General features: G+C 40.8%; 1 protein-coding gene across 1 annotated transcript in view; it reads right to left on the bottom strand.

Annotated features, from left to right (window-relative positions):
- The window catches only part of LOC128689238 (F-BAR domain only protein 2), a 528,956-nt gene that overhangs the window by 298,756 nt on the left and 204,738 nt on the right, over positions 1-25,462 (bottom strand). The window contains 1 exon segment of the mRNA XM_070086397.1: positions 7,396-7,529. Within this exon segment, the coding sequence (XP_069942498.1) occupies positions 7,396-7,529 (134 nt within the window).

The raw sequence follows: 25,462 nt of genomic DNA, 5'->3' as shown, positions 1-25,462 counted from the left end.
TGGACTGCATCAACCACATTTACACCACCTTTAACCCTTTCAGTGTCGGATCCATAGTACGTATTACGGCTTGAGAGCCAGTGTTGGTCCCGTAATACTACCCCAAAATTCTAGCGCCTTCAAATCTAGTGGGAGAAAGCTGGTAGGCCTGCATGTGAAAGAATGGGTCTGTGTGAGTCAGTGTGCGCAGTATGAAAAAAAATCGGGTCACCCGCATTGCATTATGGGCGTGCTAATTCAGTACTCCTTGGTCACCAACCCTAGCGGTAAGGAATACCTCCCTCTCCAGCATATTGGGACTCTTCCCTTCCCAAGTGATAGTTCTAACACAGATTGAAGTGTCAGTGAAGATGAATCGCATGGTTTTGAGGAGTTTGTGCCAGAAAGCAATGCCCAGGATACCAGAAATAGTGATGAAAACCCAGACCATTATCAACCTTCCACCAAGTCAGACAAAGTGACTTATTTCCATGTGGGGGTGGGGGGGAAGACAGCATAGTTGAGGAAGACAGTGTGGGTTGTGGGGAAGGCAACATCAGTGGTGAGGTAGGCAGCGTGGGTCTGTGTAAACATAGCGACGCATGTGTAGATTACCTAGGATAACCCAAAAAAGTCAGACAAAGTGACTTATTTCCATGTGGGTGGTGAGGAAGATGGCATGGGTGGTAGGGAAGACAGTGTGGATAGTGGGGAAGGCAGTGTGGGTAGTGGGGAAGGCAGTGTAGGTACAGGGGGGGGGCAGTGTGGGTAGTGGAGAAGGCAGTGTGGATGATGGGGAAGGCAGTGTGGGTTGTGGGGAATACGGCAAGGGTGGTGGGGAAGACAGTGTAGGTAGTTGGGAAGACTGAGTCGGTGGTGGGGAAGGCTGCGTGGGTTTGCGTAAACAGGTTTTGTCAACAATATAATGATAACAATTTTGTGCAGTAAAGTGATAAGAGTATCAAATGATTTAGATAAAGAAAAACTGAATATCAAATTGTGGAGGAGGAGTATGGAAGAAGTGAATGTTTTCAGATATTTAGGAGTTGACGTGTCAGCGGACGGACTTATGAAGGATGAGGTTAATCATAGAATTGATGAATGAAAAAAGGTGTGGTGCATTGAGGTATATGTGGAGGCAAAAAATGTTATCTATGGAGGCAAAGAGGGGAATGTATGAAAGTATAGTAGTACCAACACTCTTATATGAGTGTGAAGCTTGGGTTGTAAATCCTGCAGTGAGGAGGTGGCTGGAGGCAGTGGAGATGTCCTGTCTAAGGGCAATGTGTGGTGTAAATATTATGCAGAAAATTCAGTGTGTGGAAATTAGGAGAAGGTGTGGAGTTAATAAAAGTATTAGTCAGAGGGCTGAAGAGGGTTTGTTGAGGTGGTTTGGTCATTTAGAGAGAATGAATCAAAGTAGAATGACATGGAGAGCATATAAATCTGTAGGGGAAGGCAGACGGGGTAGGGGTCATCCTCGAAAAGGTTGGAGGGAGGGGGTAAAGGGTGTTGTGGGTGAGGGGTTTGGACTTCAGGAAAGTGTGCGTGAGCTTGTTAGATAGGAGCGAATGGAGACGAATGGTATTTGGGACCTGACGAGCTGTTGGAGTGTGAGCAGGGTAATATTTAGTGAAGAGATTCAGGGAAACCGGTTATTTTATATAACCAGACTTGAGTCCTGGAAATGGGAAGTACAATGCCTGCACTCTAAAGGAGGGGTTTGGGATATTGGCAGTTTGGAGGGATATACTGTGTATTTTTGATACGTATATACTTCTAAACTGTTGTATTCTGGGCACCTCTGCAAAAACAATGATTATGTGTGAGTGAGGTGAAAGTATTGAATGATGATGAAAGTATTTTCTTTTTGGGGATTTTCTTTCTTTTTGGGTCACCCTGCCAACTTGTTGAAAAACAAAAAAATTGTGCAGTTATTGTGTTGCATACAACGAGTGGATATACATACATTATGCACTATATTGGTCTCACAGGCCACAAAAGTAACTTGAGAAATAAAATATTAAAAAATAAAAGAAAAAAGTAGAATAAAAGTAAATATATTATTACCGAGTGACTGGCACTCGCCATAAGTGGTTCACTTTCTGTCAACTTCACGCCTCTATACCTCGGTAAATATTGATATAACACTCAGAGAAATATTCTTAAGATTTTGCTAAGAAAAAATAATTTTTTTTACCGAATATTTTTTGACAGAGTTAGTTAACCCTTTGACTGTTTACGCCGTATAAATACGTCTTACACGCCACTGTTTCTGATGTAATTATACACATAAATTCTAGGGGCTTCAAATCAAGCAGAAGAAAGCTGGTAGGCCTACATGTGAGACAATGGGTCTCCATGGTCAGTGTGCACCAGATAAAAAAAAATCGGGGACCCAGTGGTGCATTGTGGGAATGCCATTTCAGTCCTCCTTTTTCAGCATGCTTAGCAGTAAGAAATATTTGACTCCCCAGCAAATCTGGGACTCTTCTCTTCCCAAGTGATGCTCTAACACAGATGGAAGTGTCAGTAAAGATCAATTTCATGATTTCCAGGAGTTTGAGACCAAAAGCAATGGAGGAGGAGGAGGAGGAGGAGGCAGAGGAGGAGGAAGAGGCAGAGGAGGAGGAGGAGGCAGAGGAGGAGGTGGAGGAGGAGGAGGCAGAGGAGGCAGAGGAGGAGGAGGAGGCAGAGGAGGAGGAGGAGGAGGCAGAGGAGGAGGAGGAGGCGGAGATGGAGGAGGAGGCAGAGGAGGAGGAGGAGGCAGAGGAGGAGAAGGTGGAGGAGGAGGAAGAGTAGGAGGAGGAGGAGGTGGAGGAAAAGGAGGAGGCAGAGGAGGAGGAGGAGGAGGAGGTGGAGGAAGAGGCAGAGGAGGAGGAGGAGGCAGAGGCAGAGGAGGAGGCAGAGGAGGAGGAGGAGGCAGATGAGGAGGCTGAGGAGGAGGAGGAGGAGGCAGAGGAGGAGGAGGCAGAGGAGGAGGAGGCAGAGGAGGAGGAGGAGGAGGAGGAGGAGGAGGAGGAGGAGGAGGAGGACGAGGAGGAGGAGGAGGAGGAGGAGGACGAAGAGGAGCAGGAGGAGGAGGAGGAGGAAGAAGAGGAGGAGGAGGAGGAGGAGGAGGAGGAGGAAGAGGAGGAGGAAGAGGAGGAGGAGGAGGAGGACGAGGAGGAGGAAGAAGAGGAGGAGGAGGAGGTGGCGGAGGAGGTGGCGGAGGAGGTGGCGGAGGAGGTGGCGGAGGAGGTGGCGGAGGAGGTGGCGGAGGAGGTGGCGGAGGAGGTGGCGGAGGAGGTGGCGGAGGAGGTGGCGGAGGAGGTGGCGGAGGAGGTGGCGGAGGAGGTGGCGGAGGAGGTGGCGGAGGTGGCGGAGGTGGCGGAGGTGGCGGAGGAGGTGGCGGAGGAGGTGGCGGAGGAGGTGGCGGAGGAGGTGGCGGAGGAGGTGGCATTGGCGGTGGTGATGGTGGTGGTGATGGTGGTGATGATGTCATCATCATGTTTACTCACATCTTCAAGCAGAGTATAGCACTTTGTCTGGATTTTTTTTGGGTTATCCTAGGTAATTTACACTATGTACACTTGTATTTATGTGTACCTGTGAGACAGAGATAGACAGATAGAAAGAGAGAGACAGATTCAAAGAGATAGAATGAGGGAGAAAGATAATTAGATAGAATGGAGGGGAAGCAGCATCCTACTCCATTGTTTTGACAGGCGGTAGGGGGAGTGAGTAATGAGACAATATGTCATTTTGACAGCTGCTGACTCCTGACTCAAAACAATTATAAGCCACACACTCGCACACAAGACAAGCTTGCTGAATGAAGATAATAGCAGTTATATGAAAGTATCTAGTGACTATATATGTGTATATATATTATAGAAACCAGAAGGAAGAATGGAAGGCAGGAATGAAGGAAGGACGAGATGAAAGGAAGGAAAAAAGTAAGGAAAGACGAAAGAATGTAGGAAGGAAGGTAGGAAAGGAATGTAGGAAGGTAGGTAGGAAAGCACTGCAGGAAGGTAGGTAGGAAAGGATTGCAGGAAGGTAGGAAAGGAATGCAGGAAGGTAGGAAAGGAATGCAGGAAGGTAGAAAAGAAGGTAGGAAAGGAATGGAGGAAGGTAGGAAACGAATGCAGGAAGGAAGGAATGATGACACACGACCATTTACCTAGGATAACTACATAACACAACTGCCTGCTAATACTTTGAAGGAAACTGCTCAGAGAAGGTGTTTTGTCTTTGCACATAAAAAAAAAAAGTCCACAAAAATGCACACACACTGGTTTTATGTGTGAGGAATGTAAAACACCATTGTGTATGACACCATGTTTCAAAGAGTTCCACAAGCTGCAGAACTTCCAGGAATATGTTTGGTGAGTGTACATTGGTATATATATTATAGAACAATAGTAATAAACAATTTTTTGTATTGTTTGTTTTTGTAAACAAGTTTTGTAAACAATATATTGATAATTATGTTTGTGTGCTTATTGTGTTGTATACATTGCACCTTACTTTGGTCTCACAGGCCACATAAGTTACGTGAAAAAAATAAAATAGTGAAAAAAACAACAAACCTTCAAATACAAGTAAACCAAAGTTTACCAGGTGAGCGGCAGTCACCGCTGTTGCCATACGCGGCTCATTTTCTGCAAACTTCACGCCTCTATATCTCGGTAAGTACTGATGGCAATTTTTTTTTTTTGGACTAAAACACTCAGAAAAATAATCTTAACATTTTCATAAGAAAAAATAATTTTTTTTTTCGAATATTTTGCGACATAGAATGACAGTTTCAGAAAGGGGCCTGCGACAGTCAAAGGGTTAAGGATCAGGGGTCTCAACACTGAAAGGGTTAAGTATATCTATTACCTCTATTTTCTTCACTAGAGGCATAGTTTCACACTCAAACTTCTTGGCATCTTCATCTACATTAGATGTCGTTCTTGATGCCATTAATAATAGACACTGCAAGGGGCAATAAAAAAATTAGAAATGGAGTGATAACACAAAAGTGAGCAATTGTAAGGCATGTGTCCATGAGGCAACTGGTGATGGATGGGTTGGGGGAGAGGGAGGTGGGTGTAAACAAAGCTAGGTCTACCATGAAACAAAAGTGGTCTGAGGTGCGTGGGAGGATAACTGACCCACCTGTGCTGCCGCTGCAATGGCTGGCCATGTCAGGGTGCATGATGGGAACAGGTAGATTTGCTACGAGAGGTGGGGAACCTTCAGAGCAAAAGGTGGAAAGAGATACAAAAAATTAATTGTGAACAGGTGGAATTGCAGTAGGTGGAGGCCCGAAAAGTGGAGGTCTACTGTGCTTTCTCGAATGCACCCATCTTCAGCAAGCGTGTTTGGTACATAGGTGGTGAGTTCCTATATTTGTGGTACCATTTGCTACGAAAATATGGCTTTTATTTTTATCATGTTTACACATGTGCCTTGCATCAAGATTGATAAACCTTGCTACAGTGAACTCAGGCCAGTAGGACTGCATCAACCTTCTCTACACAATTCTATGTCAACAAGTAATGTCTATTAGAATGTAGAGGGCAAAATAAAAATTATTATTTTTGATGTATGTGGTTATCTTAAATAAAAATTTGCCATTTATGGAAATTTCAGGACCTTTACATTATTTTTCCCACATGTTCCTCATGTTACATAACACCATTTTACCTAAAACAATTTTCAGGGCATAGCCCCGGCATTATGAAAGGGTTTACTTTATTCTTATTTCTGAACGTCACTTTGAATTATCATGTTATTAAAATAATTTGAAGCAATTTTTTTGCAGTTAACATTTCATCTTTTTTGACCAAATTAAATGCACTTTACTTGGAAACTGGTATAATACCATATTCATTATTAAGATACATTTGCAACACTTGGTTATCTTTAATGCCAAAAAGTTTCACCTCCACAATAGGCTTCTTCAGTTGAATACAAATGAACACAACAGTGGAAGCAGTAAAAGTTATATTAACATGATCAATCCATCAATCCTGGCAGGAGGTAGTCAGTCCCTCTAGCCTAAAGCATAGGCATGCGGCGAGATCTTGTATACTCGAGTTGAAGTGAGATGAAGCAGTTGGAGCTGATGTCACAGGTGAGCATATCCCACAAGTGGAAGTGGTTCATGCTGAAGAATGTCCCACATGTCCTTCTTCCACTTATGGGCCACACTCACCTGTGACATTAGCTCCAGCTGCTACATCTCATTTCTACTCTAGTATACAAGGTCTGGCCACATGCCTATACTTTAGGCTAGAGGGACTGACTGCCTCCTTGCAAGGGTGATGGACTGAGCATGTTAATACTACTATTATTACTGCTTCTACTGGTGAAGTGAAACTCTGATAATATAGATACCCAGGTGTTGCAAATGTGCCTTAATCATTAACTTCTTGGTACTGAATACCATCAATAATAAAGTACCATATTCAGTTTAGTTTGTACATTTCAGTCAAAGCCTGATTTTATGTGCAGTAACCTTATTTACCTTGATTTATTTTATTTCCGTATCAAGCCATAAACTTTATTCACTCAGATTTCCTCCTCCATCATTAAAAATCACCTATTTCAAAATATTAGTTACTTTCTTCCTCTGTCCTACCTGATCTCTCTACCTCACACAAATTTGTATCTTATAGCACTTTTCAAATTATTTTACTATCCAAGAGCTTCATCCATTACCTTTCAACAACTTTTTTTTAATATATTCAGTATAGCATTAGAACATATAATTTTTTCTGTCACTGAGCTATCAACATAGTTTCTGTAACTATTGCCATAACACAGTGTATAATGAAGCCTTTAATCCCCCCTCCCCCTTCCCCCAGACTATTCTTAACACTCTAAAGTTCTTCGACAATTCAAAGTGAAAAATAATTAGACAGGACTAAATGCTAGTCAGAGAGGTTTGCTTGTTTCAGCCTCTGTCAGAGATACTCTTCAGCAGATAGGTATACATGTTACAAGGGAAGGTATATCTTTTAGCATGCACACCTCTATATCCTTTAATATGAACACCTATTTGGTAAAGAGTATCATCTCTCTCACTGGTGTTTCTTATTTTTGTTCAAATGGTCATTCACTCTGCATGATCGGTGTTTATTACACTTGAATTAAAGCTCCTTTAACAATGCTCAAACATTTTATCAACTATTACACCTATTAAAATAATTAATCTTTTCAATATTCCTGAAAGTTAAACTTAATTTAGACCTTCATAAACTCTAGACAAATTATCAGTAATTAAATACAAATACATAATTATATGAGTTTACTATTTAAGTACCAAAGCTTTGAAGAAAAAATTCATCTCAAATATTCGTTATAAAATAAAAATGTACAGTACTACATATAACATAAAACTGGGTTAAATATAATGCAAAACTGTGTTTGTGTACTAACCGAGGCAAATGATACTGGGGAGAGGGACATTCCCTCAATGGTGGCACGTAATTCATCAACACTAGCCGACATAGGTGCACTGCCATTACTTATTGGCTTGATCTCGACATGAATCTTTTTGTCTGCTTCTCCATCTGCTTAAAAAAATGTATATCCAAGTTGCATTATTTAAGAAGGAGAATATCACATCATATGAAAGGCTAAAAAACTTAAGGCATTCTTATTACCAGTTCCTCTAATTTTGACTTTCCCTGAGAAACATTAAAAACTGAGGAAACACTTTCATTGTCACTCATTTCATCACTGTCTTGCCAGAAGTGTGCCAATATTAACTACAACATTGCCACCCTTTCCTCAGAATGCAGGATCTGTTTTGCTCACCTCCATGACCCAAGTCTAACTAATTTCCCCTAAATCTTTAATTAACGTTGCCTTCCTCACACTCCAACACCATGTCAAATCCTAAGAACTATTCGCCTCCACTCACTCTTATGTAACATTCTTACACAAGCCAACTGGACATCCAAGCCCCTGCCACTAAAAACCTCCTTTACTTCTTCCCTTTAACCTTCCCAAGGATGACCCCTACCCCTCCTACCTTCCACCCCTGATTTATAATCTCTATTAATCATTCTATTTTGTTCCTCCTAAATATCCAAACCACCTCAACAACCCCTCCTCAGCCCTTTGAACAATAATTTTGATAACCTCCCACATTCTAATTTCCAAGTTCTAAATTCTCTGCATACTATTTGCACCACATATTGCCCTCAAAGAAAAAGAGGATAAATAAGTATACAAGATAAGATGTAGGGCGAAATGACAGTACAGTGGACCCCCGGTTAAGGATATTTTTTTCACTCCAGAAGTAAGTTCAGGTGCCAGAACTGACCGAATTTGTTCCCATAAGGAATATTGTGAAGCAGATTAGTCCATTCCAGACCCCCAAACATACACGTACAAACGCACTTACATAAATACACTTACATAAATGGTCGCATTCGGAGGTGATCGCTATGCGGGGGTCCACTGTAGTTTGCTGGATTATGTATTGGTAGATAAAAGACTGTTGAGTAGACTTCAGGATGAACATGTTTACAAAGGGCCACAGATATATCAGATCACTTTTTAGTTGTAGTTACACTGAGAGTAAAAGGTAGATGGGATACAAGGAGAACAGAAGCATCAGGGAAGAGAGAGGTGAAGGTTTATAAACTAAAAGTGGAGGCAGTTAGGGTAAGATATAAACAGCTATTGGAGGATAGATGGGCTAATGAGAGCATAGGCAATGGGGTCAAAAAAGTATGGGGTAGGTTTAAAAATGTAGTGTTAGAGTGTTCAGCAGAAGTTTGTGGTTACAGGATGGTTACAGGGATGGGGTTCACTTATCTAGGTGTGGGGTGGGAGCACTGGCAACTGCAGTGCAGGGAGCAGTTAGGACTTTAAACTAGGAGTAGTTAGTGGTATGAGTTTTGGCAGGAAAACAGTGAAGTCCCAGTGTAGTAATATGACGAGTTCTAGGGGAACTAGTAATAATAAGAACGAGGTAGATATTGAAAAGCCAGGGACCTTGGGTGATAAGGACAGTAATAGGTTTAGTAGAAAAATAGAAATGAGCAGGAAGGGTAAAGAGAAAGGAGAGTCTTTCAATGTTTATTATGCTAATTGCCGTAGTGCTAGGAATAAGATGGACGAGTTGAGATTAGTTGCTAGTGCAGGTAACATTGATGTATTTGCCTTAACTGAGATGTGGTTTAATTCAAAAAGTCGGGACATGCCTGCGGAATGTCATATTCAGGGTTTTAAATTGTTCCAAGAAGATAGAAGTATTGGGAAGGGGGGTGGCATGGCATTGTATGTCCGAGATCGCTTGAACTGTTGCATAAAAACGGGAATTAAGTCTGAAGTAACACATACAGAGTCTGTTTGGATAGAATTTTCAGAGGGGCATGAAAAACTGATTTTAGGAGTGATATACTGTCCCCCAAACTTAGATAGGGACCAAGGGAAACTACTATGGGAGGAAATTGTTAAGGCCACAAGGCACGATAATGTAGTAATTCTAGGAGACTTTAACTTTAGTCATGTTGATTGGAATTTCTTGACTGGGAATTTAGAATCATACGACTTCTTAGAAGTATTTCAGGATTGTTTTTTGAAGCAGTTTGTGACAGAACCTACAAGGGGAAATAACCTGCTTGACTTAGTTATGGCAAACAATGAATCCCTTGTTAATAATTTCGAAATTTCAGAGGAACTGGGTGCTAGCGACCACAAATCAATTACATTTAGCATTGAATGGAAGTACGATAGTTGCGATAACTCAGTAACAGTCCCAGATTTTCGCTTAGCAGATTACGATGGGCTTAGAGAACACTTATCATCTGTTGACTGGGGTAACGAAGAGAGCTATCAATATGACAGTTTTCTGAACACTATACATGCTGCTCAAAGAGCGTTTATCCCATATAAAGAAATTAGATCAAATAGAAATGACCCAAAATGGATGAATAATAGGCTCAAATATCTACTAGGGCATAAGAAAGGAATTTATAGGCATATCAAAAGAGGTGAGGGTCATCTTATGAATCAGTATATTGACATTAAGAGGGACATTAAAAAGGGGATAAGAAAAGCTAAAAGGGACTATGAAATTAAAGTTGCTAGGGATTCTAAAACTAACCCAAAAAGTTTTTTCCAGGTCTATAGAACAAAAGTTAGAGATAAGATAGGTCCCCTTAAAAATAACTATGGGCACCTTACTGACAAAGAGAATGAAATGTGCTCGATTTTAAATAATTATTTTCTCTCAGTTTTTACACAGGAAGACACTAACAATATTCCAGTAATTAATTTTTACAGTGGGCTAGAAGAAGATAAATTATGTAACATCACAGTCACTAGTGATATGGTTGTGAAGCAGATAGACAGACTGAAGCAAAATAAGTCGCCGGGTCCTGATGAGGTTTTTTCAAGGGTTCTTAAGGAATGCAAAATGGAACTCTGTGAACCATTAACTAATATTTTTAATTTATCTCTTCAAACAGGTGTAGTGTCTGATATGTGGAAGATGGCCAATGTAAATCCTATTTTTAAAACAGGGGACAAGTCGTTACCGTCAAATTACCGCCCAATAAGCCTGACCTCAATTGTAGGCAAATTACTAGAGTCAATTATAGCTGAGATTATAAGAAGCCATCTCGATAAGCATAGCTTGATTAATGATACTCAGCATGGATTCACAAGAGGCCGGTCTTGTCTAACTAATTTATTAACTTTCTTCAGTAAAGCTTTTGAGGCTGTTGACCAAAATAAAGAATTTGATATTATTTACTTAGATTTTAGTAAGGCTTTTGATAGAGTTCCGCACCATAGACTGCTAAAGAAAGTGGCAGCTCATGGCATTGGGGGAAAAGTGCTCTCGTGGATCGAGTCATGGCTCACTGACAGGAAGCAGAGAGTGTCCATTAATGGGGTTAAATCCGAGTGGGGATCTGTAACAAGTGGCGTTCCACAGGGATCAGTCTTGGGCCCGTTGTTGTTTATAATATATATCAATGATCTTGATGAGGGAATTACTAGTGATATGAGCAAATTCGCCGATGACACAAAGATAGGTAGGATAATTGATTCAAACGTAGATGTTATGGAACTTCAGGAGGATTTAAACAAACTCTATTCTTGGTCAGAAAAGTGGCAGATGCAGTTCAATGTAGATAAATGCAAGGTTCTGAAGCTTGGGAGTGCCCATAACCCTAGTACTTATAAGTTAAATAATGTAGAACTTAGCCATACAGATTGCAAAAAGGACTTGGGGGTTATGGTGAGCAGCAACCTTAAACCAAGACAGCAGTGCCTAAGCGTACGTAATAAGGCAAATAGATTACTGGGATTTATATCAAGAAGTGTAAGCAACAGAAGTCCAGAGGTCATACTGCAGCTTTATACATCATTAGTAAGGCCTCACCTAGATTATGCAGCTCAGTTCTGGTCTCCGTATTACAAAATGGACATAAATTCGTTAGAAAACATTCAGCGTAGGATGACTAAATTAATACATAGCATTAGAAATCTTCCTTATGAAGAAAGATTGAAGACTCTTAAGTTACATTCACTTGTTAGACGAAGAATGAGGGGAGACCTGATCGAAGTGTATAAGTGGAAGATAGGTATTAATAAAGGGGATATTAATAAGGTCTTGAGGATGTCTCTCCAAGAGAGAACCCGCAGTAATGGATTTAAATTAGATAAGTTTAGATTTAGAAAGGACATAGGAAAGTATTGGTTTGGAAATAGGGTAGTTGATGAGTGGAACAGTCTACCTAGTTGGGTTATAGAGGCTGGGACTTTGGTTAGTTTCAAATCTAGGTTGGATAAGTACATGAGTGGGAGGGGTTGGATTTGAGTGGGACTTTCACATCAGAGCTTATTTCTTGGGTGGCATTGAAAATTGGGTTGGGCAAATGTTTTGTTAGTGGGATGAATTGTAAAGGACCTGCCTAGTATGGGCCAGCAGGCCTCCTGCAGCGTTCCTCTTTTCTTATGTTCTTATGAAAGTGGGTGCGGGAGGGAAGGGGAGCGATTGGTGGAATGATGATGTAAAGAGAGTAGTAAGGGAGAGGGGTGGGATTAAATTTTGGGGAATCAAATTCAAAATGGGAATTGACACAGTTACTTTTTGCTGATGATACTGTGCTTATGGGAGATTCTAAAGAAAAATTGCAAAGGTTAGTGGATGAGTTTGGGAATGTGTGTAAAGGTAGAAAGCTGAAAGTGAACATAGAAAAGAGTAAGGTGATGAGGGTGTCAAATGATTTAGATAAAGAAAAATTGGATATCAAATTGGGGAGGAGTATGGAAGAAGTGAATGTTTTCAGATACTTGGGAGTTGACGTGTCGGCGGATGGATTTATGAAGGATGAGGTTAATCATAGAATTGATGAGGGAAAAAAGGTGAGTGGTGCGTTGAGGTATATGTGGAGTCAAAAAACGTTATCTATGGAGGCAAAGAAGGGAATGTATGAAAGTATAGTAGTACCAACACTCTTATATGGGTGTGAAGCTTGGGTGGTAAATGCAGCAGCGAGGAGACAGTTGGAGGCAGTGGAGATGTCCTGTTTAAGGGCAATGTATGGTGTAAATATTATGCAGAAAATTCGGAGTGTGGAAATTAGGAGAAGGTGTGGAGTTAATAAAAGTATTAGTCAGAGGGCAGAAGAGGGGTTGTTGAGGTGGTTTGGTCATTTAGAGAGAATGGATCAAAGTAGAATGACATGGAAAGCATATAAATCTATAGGGGAAGGAAGGCGGGGTAGGGGTCGTCCTCGAAAGGGTTGGAGAGAGGGGGTAAAGGAGGTTTTGTGGGCGAGGGGCTTGGACTTCCAGCAAGCGTGCGTGAGCGTGTTAGATAGGAGTGAATGGAGACGAATGGTACTTGGGACCTGACGATCTGTTGGAGTGTGAGCAGGGTAATATTTAGTGAAGGGATTCAGGGAAACCGGTTATTTTCATATAGTTGGACTTGAGTCCTGGAAATGGGAAGTACAATGCCTGCACTTTAAAGGAGGGGTTTGGGATATTGGCAGTTTGGAGGGATATGTTGTGTATCTTTATATGTGTATGCTTCTAGACTGTTGTATTCTGAGCACCTCTGCAAAAACAGTGATAATGTGCGAGTGTGGTGAAAGTGTTGAATGATGATGAAAGTATTTTCTTTTTGGGGATTTTCTTTCTTTTTTTGGGTCACCCTGCCTCGGTGGGAGACGGCCGACTTGTTGGAAAAAAAAAAAAAAAAAAGTTAGAGGTATTGTGAAGATGGAGGGAATATTTTGAGGAATTGTTAAATGTTGATGAAGATAGGGAAGCTGTGATTTCATGTATAGGGCAGAGAGCATGCATAGTTCCTTTGTATAAAGGCAAAGGGGACAAAAGAGAATGCAAAAATTATAGGGGGATAAGTCTGTATACCTGGTAAAGTGTATGGTAGAGTTATTATTGAAAGAATTAAGAGTAAGATGGAGAATAGGATAGCAGATGAACAAGGAGGCTTTAGGAAAGGTAGGGAGTGTGTGGACCAGGTGTTTACAGTGAAACACATAAGTGACCAGTCTTTAGATAAGGCTAAAGAGGTTTCTGTGGCATTTATGGATTTGGGAAAGGCATATGACAGGGTGGATAGGGGGGGCAATGTGGCAGATGTTGCAGGTGTATGGTATAGGAGGTAGGTTACTGAAAGCAGTGAAGGGTTTTACGAGGATAGTGAGGCTCAAGTTAGAGTATGTAGGAAAGAGGGAGATTATTTCCCACAAAAGTAGGCCTTACACAAGGATGTGTGATGTCACCATGGTTGTTTAATACATTTATAGATGGGGTTGTAAGAGAAGTAAATGCGAGGATCTTGGCAAGAGGCGTGGAGTTAAAAGATAAAGAATCACACATAAAGTGGGAGTTGTCACAGTTGCTCTTTGCTGATGACACTGTGCTCTTGGGAGATTCTGAAGAGAAGTTGCAGAGGTTGGTAGATGAATTTGGTAGGGTATGTAAAAGGTGAATACAGGAAAGAGTAAGGTTATGAGGATAACAAAAAGATTAGGTGATGAAAGATTGAATATCAGATTGGAGGGAGAGAGTATGGAGGAGGTGAACGTATTCAGATATTTGGGAGTGGACGTGTCAGCGGATGGGTCTATGAAAGATGAGGTGAATCATAGAATTGATGAGGGAAAAAGAGTGAGTGGTGCACTTAGGAGTCTGTGGAGACAAAGAACTTTGTCCTTGGAGGCAAAGAGGGGAATGTATGAGAGTATAGTTTTACCAACGCTCTTATATGGGTGTGAAGCGTGGGTGATGAATGTTGCAGCGAGGAGAAGGCTGGAGGCAGTGGAGATGTCATGTCTGAGGGCAATGTGTGGTGTGAATATAATGCAGAGAATTCGTAGTTTGGAAGTTAGGAGGAGGTGCGGGATTACCAAAACTGTTGTCCAGAGGGCTGAGGAAGGGTTGTTGAGGTGGTTCGGACATGTAGAGAGAATGGAGCGAAACAGAATGACTTCAAGAGTGTATCAGTCTGTAGTGGAAGGAAGGCGGGGTAGGGGTCGGCCAAGGAAGGGTTGGAGGGAGGGGGTAAAGGAGGTTTTGTGTGCGAGGGGCTTGGACTTCCAGCAGGCATGCTTGAGCGTGTTTGATAGGAGTGAATGGAGACAAATGGTTTTTAATACTTGACGTGCTGTTGGAGTGTGAGCAAAGTAACATTTATGAAGGGATTCAGGGAAACCGGCAGGCCGGACTTGAGTCCTGGAGATGGGAAGTACAGTGCCTGCACTCTGAAGGAGGGGTGTTAATGTTGCAGTTTAAAAACTGTAGTGTAAAGCACCCTTCTGGCAAGACAGTGATGGAGTGAATGATGGTGAAAGTTTTTCTTTTTCGGGCCACCCTGCCTTGGTGGGAATCGGCCGGTGTGATAAAAAAAAAAAAAAAAAAAAAATGTAAAAGAAGAAAATTAAAAGTGAATACAGGAAAGAGTAAGGTTATGAGGATAACAAAAAAATTAGGTGATGAAAGATTGGATATCAGATTGGAGGAAGAGAGTATGGAGGAGGTGAATGTATTCAGATATTTGGGAGTGGACGTGTCAGCGGATGGGTCTATGAAAGATGAGGTGAATCAAAGAATTGATGAGGGAAAAAGGGTGAGCATTGCACTTAGGAGTCTGTGGAGACAAAGAACTTTGTCCTTGGAGGCGAAGAGGGAAATGAATGAGAGTATAATTTTACCAATGCTCCTGTATGGGTGTGAAGTATGGGTGATGAATGTTGCAGCGAGGAGAAGGCCGGAGGCAGTGGAGATGTCATGTCTGAGGGCAATGTGCGGTGTGAATATGATGCAGAGAATTCGTAGTTTGGAAGTTGGGAGGAGGTGCGGAATTGCCAAAACTGTTGTTCAGAGGGCTGAGGAAGGGTTGTTGAGGTGGTTCGGACATGTAGAGAGAATGGAGCGAAACAGAATGACTTCAAGAGTGTATCAGTCTGTAGTGGAAGGAAGGCGGGGTAGGGGTCGGTCTAGGAAAGGTTGGAGGGAGGGGGTAAAGGAGGTTTTGTGTGCGAGGGGCTTGGACTTCCAGGGGGCATGCGTGAGCATGTCTGATAGGAGTGAATGGAGACAAATGGTTTTTAATACTTGATGTGCTGTTGGAGTGTGAGAAAAGTAACATTTATGAAGGGATTCAGGAAACCGGCAGGCCGGACTTGAGTCCTGGAGATGGGAAGTATACAGTGCCTGCACTCTGAAGGAGGGGTGTTAATGTTACAGTTTAAAAACTGTAGTGTAAAGCACCCTTCTGGCAAGACAGTGATGGAGTGAATGGTGGTGAAAGTTTTTCTTTTTCGGGCCACCCTGCCTTGGTGGGAATCGGCCAGTGTGATAATAAAAAAAAAAATATTACAGTACAGTGGAACCTCGGTTTTCGTATGCCCTAATCTCTATAAAATGTATTTTTTGTTAATATTTCCCAAAAGAAATTATGAAAATTCAATTAATCCATTCCAGACATCCAAAAATATTAACAAAAAATACAAATTATAGAGAATAACTATAGTTGTGCAAATGATAAGAGATGATTGTGGATGTTATGAATGAAAACAAGCTGGATGTCCTGGCTTTAAGCGAAACAAAGCTGAAGGGGGTGGGAGACTTTCGGTGGGGAGAAATAAATGGGATTAGGTCAGAGGTTTCAAATAGAGTTAGAGCTAAAGAAGGAGTAACAATAATGTTAGAGGATAAGTTACGGCAGGAAAAGTGGGAATATAAATGTATAAATTCAAGGATTATGTGAAGTAAAATAAGAGCTGGATGTGAAAAATGGGTTATAGTAAGTGTTTATGCACCTGGAAAACAGAGAAGTGTAGAGGAAAGAGAGGAGAGATTTGGGGAAATGTTGAGTGAGTATGTGGGGAGTTTTGAACCAAGTGTGAGAGTACTTGTGGTTGGGATCTCAATGCTAAAGTGGGTAAAAATGTTGTGGAGGGAGTAGTAGGTAAATTTGGAGTGTCAGGGGTAAATGAAAATGGGGAACCTTTAATTGATCTATGTACAGAAAGAGGTTTGGTAGTAAGTAATAAATACTTTCTGAAAAAGAGGATACATAAGTATACGAGGTACGATACAACACGCAATGGAAGTAGTTCGTTAGATTATGTATTGGTGGATAAAAGGTTGATGGGTAGGCTTCAGGATGTACATGTTTATAGAGGGGCAACAGATATATCAGACCATTATTTAGTTGTAGCTACAGTTAGAGTAAAACGTAGATGGGACAAAAGGAAAATAGCAACAGCAAGTAAGAGAGAGATGAAAGTATATAAACTAAGGGAGGAGGAAGTTAGGGTGAGATATAAGCAACTATTGGCAGAAAGGTGGGCTAATGCAAGTATGAGTAGTGGGGGGGGGGGTTGAAGAGGGCTGGGATAGTTTTAAAAATGCAGTATTAGAATGTGGGGCAGAGGTTTCTGGCTATAGGAGGGTGGGTGCAAGAGGAAAGAGGAGTAACTGGTGGAATGATGAAGTAAAGGGTGTGATAAAAGAGAAAAGGTAGCTTATGAGAGGTTTTTACAAATCAGAAGTGTTATAAGAAGAGTACAGTATATGGAGAGTAAAAGAAAGGTGAAGAAAGTGGTGAAAGAGTGCCAAAGATGAGCAGATGATAGAGTGGGAGAGGCACTGTCAAGAAATTTGCAGAAAATAAGAAAAAAATTTGGAGTGAGATAAAGAAGCTAAGAAAGCCTAGGGAACGTATGGATTTGTCAGTTAAAAACAGAGTAGGGGAGTTAGGGGAAGGGGGAGCTGGAGGTATTGGGTAGATGGTTGGAATATTTTGAGGAACTTTTAACCCTTTGAGGGTTTCGGCCATACTAGTACGGCTTACGTCCCAGGGTTTTTGACGTACTAGTACGCCTAAATTCTAGCGCCCTCAAATCTAGTGGGAGAAAGCTGGTAGGCCTATATATGAAAGAATGGGTCTATGTGGTCAGTGTGCACAGTATTAAAAAAATCCTGCAGCACACAGTGCATGAGAAAAAAAAAACACCGTTTTTTTTGGATTAAAACAGCGACTTTGCACTGTATTTTCGTGTAGTATTTATTGTTGTATTCTAGTTTTCTTGGTCTTATTTCATAGAATGGAAGACATATTACAGAAATTGAGATGATTTTGACTGGTTTTACAATGAAAAGTACCTTGAAATTGAGCTCAAAGTAGCAGAAATGTTCGATTTTTACCAAAGTTCAAAAGTAAACAAATCATGCCAAGCGTCCAATACACGTCAACTGGTGAGTCTAATATTCTTTCGCAAGTGCGGCAATATTATTTATACCATTTTTTACACTAATGCAGTAGTCTGCATAACAGTAAATCTTCTATTTTTTGTGGGAATAAAAATTCAAAGTGGAAAGCAAACGAATGTAAGAGGGGCCTTGAGACGTGACTAATGAACAGAGGAAATGTCATTTTAGTGCCAGGAATGTCTTTCTTGTTTATTCTGGACCCTATTCAGAAATTGGCATATTTTGAAGTTTGTGTGAAATTGGCAAAATTGCTAAATTCTGACCACTGTACTGGATAGTTGAAATTGGTAAATTGGTGGTTTCTTGTACTCATTTGATAGAAAAAATGGAGTTCTAGCGAAATATTTATGTTTTTTGTCGACTAGTACAGTGGAATTGGCTGAAACTGGGGCTCAAATTGGGCAAAATCGCCGAAGCGTAAACATCGTCGAGACCGCTAACTTCGCGATAGCACAATTCCGTAAGTTTTCCATCAAATTTCATACTTTTGGTGTCATTATGATCGGGAAAATATTCTTTATCTTTTCATTTGAAACAAATATTTTTTTTTTTTTTTTTACATTTGGCCGATCCTGAGAACAAGTCTCGGAGAGGGCCTGTTGACCCTCAAAGGGTTAAACATGCAAGATTTCAGGTAAGTCTTGCTACTTCTACTTACACTTAGATCACACTACACATACATGTACAAGCATATATATACACACTCCTCTGGGTTTTCTTCTATTTTCTTTCTAGTTCTTGTTTATTTCCTCTTATCTCCATGGGGAAGCGGAACAGAATTCTTTCTCCGTAAGCCATGCGTGTTGTAAGAGGCGACTAAAATGCCGGGAGCAAGGGGCTAGTAACCCCTTCTGTGCAAATTACACCTACCATCCGACTTACGACCTGCTCGACTTATGACCACTCGACTTACGACCGTGTTTTTTATGCCAAATTTCTGGGAAATAAACAACTATTTGTGTTGTACACAGTGTTTATCCTAAACCTTACAGTATAAAATACAGTACTAACAACATAAAAAGTAAAGTAAAACATGAAATACCAAAATAAAACAATAAAATAAAGTCATTACAAAAATGTTTTGTTGATATTCAGTAGTAAAGTTCGACTTACGACCATTTCGATTTACGACCGGTTTCTCGGAACCGAACTCGGTCGTAAGTCGGATGGTAGGTGTACTAAATTTAAAAAGAAAAACTTTCGTTTATCTTTTTGGGCCACCTTGCCTTGGTGGGATATGGCCGGTTTGTCAAAAAAAAAAAAGTTTACTGAGTATATGAGGCACCAACAGAAACAGCAAACAGACTCAATGATTTCTTCTCCACTATAGGACAAAACATTGCCAATAAAATCCCAAGCTCAGATACCCCCACCAAATGACTACCTCACTGGCAACTACCCGAACACACTATTCCTAGCTCCGACTAACCCATACGAAGTCTCCCTTATTATCAACACACTAAAAAACAAGGTAGGAGATTTAAATACCTTACCACCCTTTATATACAAAAAAGTGTCACAAGTGCTATCACCAATCATTGCAACACTCTTTAACAAATCCATTGAATTCTCCACCTTCCCTACAGCTCTCAAAATAGCAAGGGTCACCCCGATCCATAAAGGAGGAGACCAAACAGAGTTGAATAACTATAGGCCAATATCCAATTTACACCCTCTCTCAAAAATCTTCGAAAAATTAATTCATAAACGAATCTACTCCTACCTCATCTCCCAAAGCATTCTCAACCCCTGCCAATTTGGATTCAGGCCAAATAAAAATACTAATGATGCTATTATACACATGCTAGAACATATATACATTGCAATAGAGAAAAAAGAAGTCCCACTGGGGATCTTCATTGACTTACGTAAAGCTTTTGATACAGTTGACCATGACTTGCTCCACGTAAAATTGTCACACTATGGTATTAGAGGGCACTCCCTCAACTACCTCAAGTCATACCTCAGCAACAGAAGCCAATATGTGTATGCAAATGGGGCAAGCTCTTCCGCTCAACCAATTACAGTTGGTGTCCCACAGGGAAGTGTCCTTGGCCCTCTTCTCTTTCTCCTATACATAAATGACCTACCAAATGCTTCGCAATTACTCAAACCCACACTTTTTGCAGATGACACTACATACGTCTTCTCTCACCCGAGCCCAGTCACGCTAGCCAATACTGTAAACACCGAATTACAGAAAATATCTACCTGGATGAGGACTAACAAACTTACACTAAACATTGACAAAACCTACTTCATTCAGTTTGGTAACAGAGCTACAGATGTACCTCTTAACATAACGATTAACAGATCACCTATCACAAAGCTAACAAGAGGGAAAATTCTTAGGAATCCACCTTAATAATAGACTCAAATTTCACACACATATACAACAAATTTCTAAGAAAATTTCCAAGACTGTAGGCATACTATCGAAGATACGGTACTATGTTCCACAGTCAGCCCTCCTGGCCCTTTATCACTCTCTTACTTACCCCTATCTCACCTATGGAATTTGTGCATGGGGCTCAACAACAATTAACCATCTCAGACCACTAATTACCCAACAAAAGGCTGCAGTTAGAATGATAACAAATTCTCACTACAGGCAGCACACTCCACCAATATTCAAAACACTCAACCTACTCACCATACAAAACTTCCATACTTATTACTGCACCTATTACATACATAGAACTCTTAACTCTGATATTAACCCTCCCCTCAAACATCTCCTTGCCAACCTCAACAGAACACATGACCATAACACAAGGCACAGATCACTCTTTGATGTTCCTCGTGTCCATCTCACGCTATGCAAAAACTCAATGCACATAAAAGGCCCTAAAATCTGGAATTCATTACCTGTAAATATAAAAGAAACACTACCTGTTTATAAATTCAAGTCTCTTCTCAAAGATCACTTACTCACTCAAAACCAAATAAATACTGAATAACTGAACCTTATAAATTGTATATCCTATATGTTACTCACAATTATATCACACAAATGTTAAACCTAGGACCCAATCTAACTTTGTTATTTTTTTAAATACACTACCTAACAGAATACTCCATTCGAGTGAATGTACAGCAATGCATGCAACCATATGACCTGTCTTTGTAATACTCATTTGTGCTTTATAGTTATCTGTTTACAATAATGTTTTATCACTGATTTCATCATTGCTTAGTTAATCTTAAGATAATTTTAAGCCAGCCCGTAATGCTATGCATATAAGTGGCTTTGGCATGCTGCTCTTACCTGTATTTTTTGTACCTCTGTATGTATGCTTAAATTACTAAAGTGTACACTAGGGTTATTATTGAAAGAATTAGAGGTAAGACAGAGAGTAGGATTGCAGATGAGCAAGGAGGCTTTAGTGGGTAGGGGATGTGTAGATCAAATGTTAAAATTAAAGCATATATATTTTTTTTTTTTTTTCAACAAGTTGGCCGTCTCCCACCGAGGCAGGGTGACCCAAAATTTAAAAGTTCCTCAAAATATTCTCGCCATCTACCTAATACCTCCCTCTCCCCATCTACTAACTCCCCTACTCTGTTTTTAACTGACAAATCCATACGTTCCCTAGGCTTTCCTAACTTGTTTAACTCACTCCAAAATTTTTTCTTATTTTCATTAAAATTTCTTGACAGTGCCTCTCCCACTCTATCATCTGCTCTCCTTTTGCACTCTCTCACCACTCTCTTCACCTTTCTTTTACTCTCCATATACTCTGCTCTTCTTATAACACTTCTGCTTTGTAAATACCTCTCATAAGCTACCTTTTTCTCTTTTATCACACCCTTTACTTCATCATTCCACCTATCACTCCTCTTTCCTCCTGCCCCCACCCTCCTATAACCACAAACTTCTGCCCCACATTCAAATACTGTATTTTTAAAACTCATCCAACCCTCTTCATCCCCCCCCCCCCTCACTACTCATCTTTGCACTAGCCCACCTTTCTGCCAATAGTCGCTTATATCTCACCCAAACTTCCACCTCCCTTAGTTTATACACTTTCACTTCCCTCCTACTTGTTGTTGCCACCTTCCTCTTGTCCCATCTTCCTCTTACTCTAACTGTAGCTACAACTAAATAATGATCCGATATATCAGTTGCCCCTCTATAAACATGTACATCCTGGAGCCTACCCATCAACCTTTTATCCACCAATACATAATCTAACAAACTACTTTCATAATGTACTACATTATACCTTGCATATTTATTTATCCTCTTTTTCATAAAATATGTATTACTTATTACCAAATCTCTTTCTACACATAGCTCAATTAAAGGCTCCCCATTTACATTTACCCCTGGCACCCCAAATTTACCTACTACTCCCTCCACAACATTTTTGCCCACTTTAGCATTGAAATCCCCAACCACAAGTACTCTCACACTTGGTTCAAAACTCCCCACGCATTCACTCAACATTTCCCAAAATCTCTCTCTCTTCTCTACACTTCTCTCTTCTCAAGGTGCATATACGCTTACTATAACCCACTTTTCACATCCAACCTTTATTTTACTCAACATAATCCTTGAATTAATACATTCATAGTCCCTCTTTTCCTGCCTTATCTTATCCTTCAACATTATTGCTACTCCTCCTTTAGATCTAACTCTATTTGAAACCCCTGACCTAATCCCATTTATTCCTCTCCACTGAAACTCTCCCACCCCTTTCAGCTTTGTTTCACTTAAAGCCAGGACATCCAGCTTCTTCTCATTCATAACATCCACAATCATCTCTTTCTTATCATTTGCACAATATCCATGCACTAAAGCATATATGTGAACAGTATTTAGATAAAGGTAGAAAAGTTTTCATTGCATTTATGGATTTAGAACAATGTGGCAGATGTTGCAGGTGTATGGAATAGGTAGTAAGTTACTAAATGCTGTAAAGAGTTTTTATGAGGAAAGTGAGGCTCAGGTTAGGGTGTGTAGGAGAGAGGAAGATTACTTCCTGGTAAAAGTAGGTCTTAGACAAGGATGTGCAATGTCACCATGGTTGTTTAATATATTTACAGATGAGGTTGTGAAAGAAGTAAATGCTAAGGTGTTGGGGAGAGAGGTGAGAGTTGACACAGTTACTGTTTGTTGATGGTACTGTGCTTATGGGAGATTCTAAAGAAAAGTTGCAGAGATTAATGGACAAGTTTGGGAGGGTGTGTAAATGTAGAAAGCTGAAAGTGAACACTGCTTAGAGTAAGGTGATGAGGGTATCAAATGATTTATATAAAGAAAAATTTGAATGGGTGTGAAGCGTGGGTGATGAATGTTGCAGCGAGGAGAAGGCTGGAGGCAGTGGAGATGTCATGTCTGAGGGCAATGTGTGGTGTGAATATAATGCAGAGAATTCGTAGTTTGGAAGTTAGGAGGAGGTGCGGGATTACCAAAACTGTTGTCCAGAGGGCTGAGGAAGGGTTGTTGAGGTGGTTCGGACATGTAGAGAGAATGGAGCGAAACAGAATGACTTCAAGAGTGTATCAGTCTGTAGTGGAAGGAAGGCGGGGTAGGGGTCGGCCTAGGAAGGGTTGGAGGGAGGGGGTAAAGGAGGTTTTGTGTGCGAGGGGCTTGGACTTCCAGCAGGCATGCGTGAGCGTGTTTGATAGGAGTGAATGGAGACAAATGGTTTTTAATACTTGACGTGCTGTTGGAGTGTGAGCAAAGTAACATTTATGAAGGGATTCAGGGAAACCGGCAGGCCGGACTTGAGTCCTGGAGATGGGAAGTACAGTGCCTGCACTCTGAAGGAGGGGTGTTAATGTTGCAGTTTAAAAACTGTAGTGTAAAGCACCCTTCTGGCAAGACAGTGATGGAGTGAATGATGGTGAAAGTTTTTCTTTTTCGGGCCACCCTGCCTTGGTGGGAATCGGCCGGTGTGATAATAAAAAAAAAATAAAAAAAAAAAAAAATTTGGATATCACATTGGAGAGAGGGAGTATGGTAGAAGTGAATGTTTTCAGATACTGTATTTGGGAGTTAACATGTCAGCTGATGGGTTTATGAAGGATGAAGTTAATCATAGAATTGATGAAGGAAAAGAGGTGAGTGGTGCACTGAGGTATTTGTGGAGACAAAAAATGTTATCCATGGAGGCAAAGAAGGGAATGTATGAAAGTAGTATAGTGGTACCAACACTCTTATATGGGTGTGAAGCTTGGGTTGTAAATTCTGCAGTGAGGAGGTGGCTGGAGGCAGTGGAGATGTCCTGTCTAAGGGCAATGTGTGGTGTAAATATTATGCAGAAAATTCGGAGTGTGGAAATTAGGAGAAGGTGGAGTTAATAAAAGTATTAGTCAGAGGGCTGAAGAGGGGTTGCTGAGGAGGTTTGGTCATTTAGAGACAATGGATCAAAGTAGAATTACTTGGAATAAAGCCGTAGGGGAAGGAAGGCAGGGTAGGGGTCGTCCTCGAAAAGGTTGGAGGAAGGGGGTAAAGGTTTTGTGGGTGAAGGGGCTTGGACTTCCAGCAAGCATACGTGAGCGTGTTAGATAGGAGTGAACGGAGACGAATGATTTTTGAGACCTGATGAGATGTTGGAGTGTGAGCAGGGTAATATTTAGTGAAGAAATTCAGGGAAACCAGTTATTTTTATATAGCCGGACTTGAGTACTGGGAATGGGAAGTACAATGCCTGCACTTTAAAGGAGGGGTTTGGGATATTGGCAGTTTGGAGTGGTATGTTATATATCTTTATATATGCTTCTAAACTGTTGTATCTGGGCACCTCTGCAAAGACAGTGATTATGTGTGAGTGAGGTGAAAGTGTTGAATGATGATGAAAGTATTTCCTTTTTTGGGATTTTTCTTTCTTTTTGGGTCACCCTGCCTCAGTTGGAGACAGCCGACTTGTTAAAAAAAAACACACATAGTTTTACATACAGATTAGGGAATACGAAAACTGAGGTTCCACTGTACTGTATATCTATTGTGTGTACAGTACTATATTAAGTACGCAGTAGAATCCTCTAGTGCTTTTTCTGTGATTTTTTTAACATTCTGATTTAATCCTTTAACTGTCCAAACGTTGATCTACATTCTTGCTGCTAGCTCTCCAAATATAGATCAGCGTTTTATTTTTCCCGTCTTCAAATTTGGCACGACTGGACTTAGATGCCTCGTCAGTATAGAAGGGGTCTTAATACTCAGTGTGCACAGTATTAAAAAATGTGACCACTTAGTACCTTGTGGAAGCACCAGTTCAATTGAGCGCCAGCTAGAGCAAACAGTGTGGCAAACACAAGGGATTCACCGATGCCATGTCGTATTAACAATCCCCTTTACAGAGGAAAGTGATGTTGACCCTGAGTTTAGTGAATGAGATGGATGTGGTCACAAGTCATCGAGGAAATATCAAAACCCTTGATAATAACCCATGTACAACATTTGTGCCACACCCTTTCTATTTTGATACCACTGGTAGTGTCATCCTTCCAAAATGTCCTATAACCTATGCCCTTAATAAAGAGAAACGGTTCTGGAACATGTGTAATATGTGTTCGGCAGGCTGGCTGGATGAGTGGCTGGCTGGCTGATTGGCTTTGGCTGTCTCTATCTGTATCTCACAGGTACAAATAAGGTCAGTTATCATAAATAGTGTAAATTACTTAGGATAACCCAAGAAAGCCAGACAATGTGCTATACTGTGCCTATAGATATAAGGCATAAGCATGACTGGCATTTAATACGCATTTCCACTTGTTC

This window comes from Cherax quadricarinatus, chromosome 18, assembly GCF_038502225.1.
Source record: "Cherax quadricarinatus isolate ZL_2023a chromosome 18, ASM3850222v1, whole genome shotgun sequence".
Taxonomy (NCBI): domain Eukaryota; kingdom Metazoa; phylum Arthropoda; class Malacostraca; order Decapoda; family Parastacidae; genus Cherax; species Cherax quadricarinatus.
Note: the sequence above shows the minus strand (reverse complement) of the source record. Positions and strands in the feature narration are given on the sequence as shown.